The sequence below is a fragment of the Vairimorpha necatrix genome, chromosome 2 (genome assembly GCF_036630325.1).
Source record: "Vairimorpha necatrix chromosome 2, complete sequence".
NCBI classification, from domain to species: domain Eukaryota; kingdom Fungi; phylum Microsporidia; family Nosematidae; genus Vairimorpha; species Vairimorpha necatrix.
In genome coordinates, this window is record NC_088817.1 from 21,400 (window position 1) to 27,350 (window position 5,951).

At 25.9% G+C, this 5,951-nt stretch overlaps 1 protein-coding gene across 1 annotated transcript; it reads right to left on the bottom strand.

The window, feature by feature from the left end:
- Positions 1 to 1,518: 1,518 nt before the first annotated feature.
- On the bottom strand, positions 1,519 to 5,453 carry VNE69_02001 (uncharacterized protein; the record flags this gene model as incomplete). The annotated part of the gene is made up of 2 exons (XM_065472547.1): positions 1,519 to 3,710; positions 5,414 to 5,453. The coding sequence occupies 2 exons, from the start codon at positions 5,451 to 5,453 to the stop codon at positions 1,519 to 1,521; spliced, it is 2,232 nt and encodes a 743-aa protein (XP_065328619.1).
- Positions 5,454 to 5,951: the final 498 nt, after the last annotated feature.

Consider the following 5,951-nt stretch of genomic DNA (forward strand, 5'->3'; position numbering starts at 1 on the left):
ACTGGCCAATCATATTCTTACAAATGTACAGATTTGATTGGCTACAAATAGTATTTAAAAACATTTCCAAAAGAGGGGATGAAAAATATAAATAAACTTCTTGACATAAGTATTCAAAAAGGAATTTTTAACAATCTTATGGGGACTTGAACATTCTAAATAGTTTGTGTATGAGACACCTGTAGATGTTATTATAGATCATCAAGCTTTGGAGGTTATTATTAAAGGAGACATAGCATGTCCTAGAATTCAGCGATGGTTAGATATATTGAGTATGTTTGACTTTAATATTAAATATAGAATAGGAAATGAGATGGTTCGTGTAGATTGTCTTAGTAGAAACACTACAAGTACAATGTTGGAGAAAGCGGAGAATAATGTCCTAATGAAAAAAAAAATTACATAGAATGTGACGAAATTGAACAAAGAAAATTTATAAGAAAAGTTCATGAAGAGTTTTTACACAGAGGTGAAAAGACAATAAAACATAAAATGCTTTCACAAGGTGCCTGCTTTAAATAATATGAACAGAATAATAAAAGAGGAGATTTTAATATTTGTATTATGCAAACAAAACAATCCAAAAAGAAATAAACAATGCTGTATTTATAACAGCTCAAGAAGTAGGATAAAAGGTGGCCGTGGATATAATAGGACCAATAGAAAACGTTTACGTAATATCTGGGATTGATTATTTTTCGAGAAAGGGATTTGCAAAGATAAACAAGTCAAGACAAGATAGGAATGTCTATAAGTTTGTGAATGAAATTCATAATGAATTAAAAATTCAGATGTTTATTTAAGACCATCTAAGGAAAATTTGAGTAAGAAAATTTTGAACTGCGGCACACCTCTCCGTTCCATCATCAATCAAATGAACGGGTTTAGAGATTCAACAGAACTCTACAAGATCTAATATATAAGATTAAACAGCATAAAGTTTCTACAAATAAGCTAACAAGAGAAATAAAAATATATAATAAGTCATATCACGCTGGCATAGAGATGACGCCTTGAATAGGCCACAAAAGAAGAAACTTATCAGCGTTTAGGGGAAATACAATTTAAGAAAAGAATTAAGTTTAGTGAAATAAACTACAACAAAGAGAGGGAACGAATATTAGAAAAAGATGATTTAGTTTTAATAAAGGAGGAAATATGTCTGACTAAGTACTACCCAGATTCAAGGCCAGAAATAATTATTAGCAAGGCTGGTGAGAATTATCATAACATTAGAGTAACAAATAAAATAATCAAAAGGCATGCGTCACAACTTAAAGTGATTGTAGACGAGCTTTCCTCTTGACCGGTGGGATGTTGTATTATTTATAAATCTATATATTTCCCCCAATTTTGATTATAAATAAAGATCTTAAAAACACAAAAGAGCTAATTTGTTTTTACTATTTAAAAATTATCCTTTATCAACACTTGGTTTTACACGTTAGAAACTATACGAACTTAAAATCAATTACATAATTTAGATTATACGGTATTCTGTTAATTGCATGCTATATCTTAATTTAATAATATGTTGACTAATTTGTTATGTATTTTCTCTCCAATGGTGTTATTGACAATTTCTAATAAATCTTGTTCAGTTAACAATGATAGAGTATATTCTAAATTATTTTTACAACGTGTTTTTATTATCATATCATCAATAACAATACTTTCGAATAATTCAATTAAAACTTTCGGGAAATATTTAATACTATTTTTTCTAGCATTCTCTTGGATATTTTTTTGTATGTGTTGATACAGTTTAAGCTCTTCTTCTTTTTTGTACTCATCTATCAAATCTTTATCTACAGATGTAACTATATTTCTTATCTGGCTAATTAAAATTTCATTACTTTTATATACATTTGTTAATGTTATTTTCATTGCAATTTTCAATTCATTTTCAAAAATAGTTCTTACGTTATTGTCAAATAAATTCCCAACATTTCTTTTTTTAGCGTCATATAATATCAGACTTATCTTCTCATTTGAATCTATTTTATTAATATATGATAATATATTTTTTACTCCTTTTTTTAAACACTGGAAGTCTTTATACATTATTGTTTTTTCACTACTTCTTAATTGATATTTAGAAACTGCATTTTTTAAAGGATTTAAGACTTCCATATTAAACTCTTCTGCTTGTTTTTTCAATAAACTTTTTTTTATTAGGTCAAGGTTTTTTTCTATCTCACTTTCACTAAGACCAAAAATTTTAAAGACATCTTTTTTCGCATCGTGCGATATATTCCAAGATTCTATGCTGCTATTATCTAGTGTAAGTAAAGAAAGAGTATTATAGATGTAATTGTTCATTGAAATGTTAAATTTCTTAATATCTTCTAAACGATATTTTACCAGCTCAATATATATTTTAACTAAATTTAAATTACCTTTCTGAGATGGTACTAAAAACTTTAAGCTGTTTCTGATAGGCTTATAACGTTTTTTATTTTTCATAAGATATCCTATTTTTTTCAAAGTTCCGAAAATCGATTCATTATTGCAATCATTTTCATTGATGTACTTTTCAGCTTCAATAAATAAAGAAACTTTTATTAAATAAGAACAAGATAAGCATACATTATCTGATAATACATCTAATAATTTTTTCTTATCATAACTTATGATTTCATTACTCATAAGCTTATTCATTTCATTTTCTTTTATCAATTCTTTATACAACAAAGTATGTATAAATATCAAATGTAAAGCTGTTCCTGGGTTACCAAGAAGTCTATTAATGAGAAATTCTACTTCATTTTCACTATTTATTAGTCTAAAGAATAATTCTATCACTTGAAAGTCTTTGTTTTTTAAATTTACTGCTACAATCTTACTTAAAACATCTTGAAATTCATAAAAACATTTCTTATTTAGATTTTTGTTGTATGAATAAGTATAATTATTTAAATTATGTGAAAATTTTATTTCGTCGTTGTTAATCTCAATCGTAAATTTAGTATCTAACGATTGGATCTTGTTTATAGTACAAAATTCTAAATACCTTAAAATTTCTGATTTAAGATTGTCAATATAGACATATTTATACAACTCAATAAAATACTCGCTAATACGAGCATCAGATGAATTACTATACCAAGAATTTATATCAAAAAAACATTTTAAATTGTCGATCTCAAGTTCTTTTAAGCTGACCTCAAAAAAATAATATGTTTTTTTAGAATTTATACAAAAATTTATATGATTTGTGCTACTCCTCTCTATCATAATATATAGGGGAATGTAATCAATGAGTGTATAATTATAATCCCTCAAAGTATTAATACTTGAAAATGTTCTTGACCACAAATAAAGATCATCGATAATATATTCATAGAAAATATCGGAATTGATATTCTGTTCTTTTCTTCTTATATTTAAATTTTTAAATTCATCAATTATTTTTTTAAAACAAAGATTATTAACAAAATAAATAGGTTTATAAATAATTACTACAGATTCCGAAAAGGTTGGGTCACACTTAATTTTTAAATTCGCTTCAAATTCATTAATAATTTCTGTGCTGGTCTTGTCCTCACAATAAATTTTTATATTTATTATGTCTTCTCTCTTTGTACTATTAAATTTTTTAATTGTAATATCGGCGTCAAGTTCATTTCTTGTTTTATCGAAGGTTAGTATTACATTTAAATAGTGTTTTTCCGTATTTATTTTTTGATAATCGCCTATTTCAATTTTATCTAATATCCGTTTATATAGTTTATGATAAACTTGTTTACAGCCTTGTATAAAATATAATATAAAATGTTTCGATGATGTTCATATGGGTAAAAAAAAATAATTAAATTTAGGCGTAAATTTTATCTACGGAAAAAATGAGATTATAATCTGATACAAAGGCGCTCCACGTCACAGTGTAATAAGGACACGTCGGTCTAAGAACTTTATATGATGTAATTATAAACTGAAACATAAAATAGTCACATAACAACCTAAATTAATAATGGTCATAAATTAATAAAAAAGAAATCTTCAAAGCAATTATGAGAATTACCTTATCTTTCTCAATTTAAAACATAGGAATATAAAAATTTATATTCGTGCTATTGACTTATATTTTATATTTAACATTTATATAAGTCTTGATCTTGTAATAAATATTTTATGATTTTATCAGAAAGATGCCATAACATAGTTTCAAATGTATTAAAAATATGTTTCAATTTTGAGAATAAGAAATTATCTATTCATTGTTTACGTTTCTGTAAAGTATTTATTTATTATTCTCACAAATAATAGCATCCAGATCATCTACACAACTTTTAATAAATGACTATCTAGCTAATTCAAATATGTCTCTGCATACTTCATTCATTCATCATCTTCTAGATATTATCTTAATAAAAATTTAAGAAGAGATGGATTTTGAAATGTTTTTGTAGTATTAATAAAATATATATGCTTCGGGGAGCGATTGACTATCCGTTCCTTGATGTACTTTATAAAAAATTACATCCCTATCTATGGCATCACGTGGGGAACTATTGTGGTGAGTATATCTGCGCATTAGTTCAATACATTTGCAATAAGCGCATATTTCCTTAATAAAAACATTTTCAGCAATAGAAAATATCTAATGGTTGGATATAACAACTTTATCTGTTCCATTCAACGCTTAATTCTTCGCAAACAAATACATCAGGTGAATATGGTTCAACTTAACATTTTTCCTATCTAATACCATTTTAACTTACATGATCTCTTGTAACAATGTCCAATAACTTGTTTGCCATCTTAATCCCATATTTACTGGTGAGTTTGAGATATATGCATCTAAATATATATTCGACGGTTATATAGACAAAACAGACATTAGTCACACTCATTGGCTATTTAATACCTAGTATTTTAATGCGAAACTTTTTAATTCCCATGAAATATTCACTTTCGAGGGTACGATGCGCTTTAAGCCTAGGCGGATTAAATCCTTTGACCAGCCAAGTAAGAATTTATACATTTACTAAATAATCCGTCTCAACATTAAGCAACTTTTCATCATGTGTTTTAAATATAAGATTTCGAAAAGCACTGCTTTCTTTGTTTTTTAAATATTTTTGATTATCTCACCTCTAAGCTTTACTTTATCTTTAATACCTACATGTAACTGATAAAATGGATTAACTGTCCTTTATTAAATAGAATATCTACCGTCTTAGTTTGCAGTTTATACCATATAAACTTCTTATTTATACTAAAAGATTAGTAATGTTTTGCCAAAATATTTACTGATTTATAATATTCTCAATAACGTAAATTATTTAATGCATTTATGCCATCATTACATGACATAGTACCTAATAATGGCCGCAAGATATCTTAATCAGCAATTTCTTACATCATCAAGTTATTTTTTGAATACTATAATGATTTTGATTCTTATTACTTGTGTTTTTAATAGCCATATCAAATTCTTCTAATTTCATAAAGTTTTTATGTCTTTATAGATTTTAACATTTCAATTTAGCCGAAGTAGTTTGTCTAATGAATTTTGAAACTTCTTTGATACTCTTATATTTCTTTTTTGATGCCGAATTTAGTTTTCGCAACTTTATTAATCCTTACAGAATAACGAACTTATTTTTGTAAATTTATAAATTTACAGACGAAAAAGTAAGGTTAGTTCGTTCAGCAGTTTAAAATTACTTCATATTTGCAACAATCTTAAGATCGTAAAAAAAAATTTGAAAGTTTGTTATTTCAATTTAAAATGTCTAAATTTTGCTTTTAGATGATAAAAAGTCAGATTACTTTTAAAATAATCCATAATAAGATCAAACAAAAGATTTAAAAGTTTTTTCTTGCAATATTCTCTTTTAATCATATAATTAGTATTATTTTCATCTTTATTTAAGCGTAATATGCCTGATTTCAACATCAAATTCTTTGATAAGTGATTATATAGTACGAGGGGAAGAACTTAA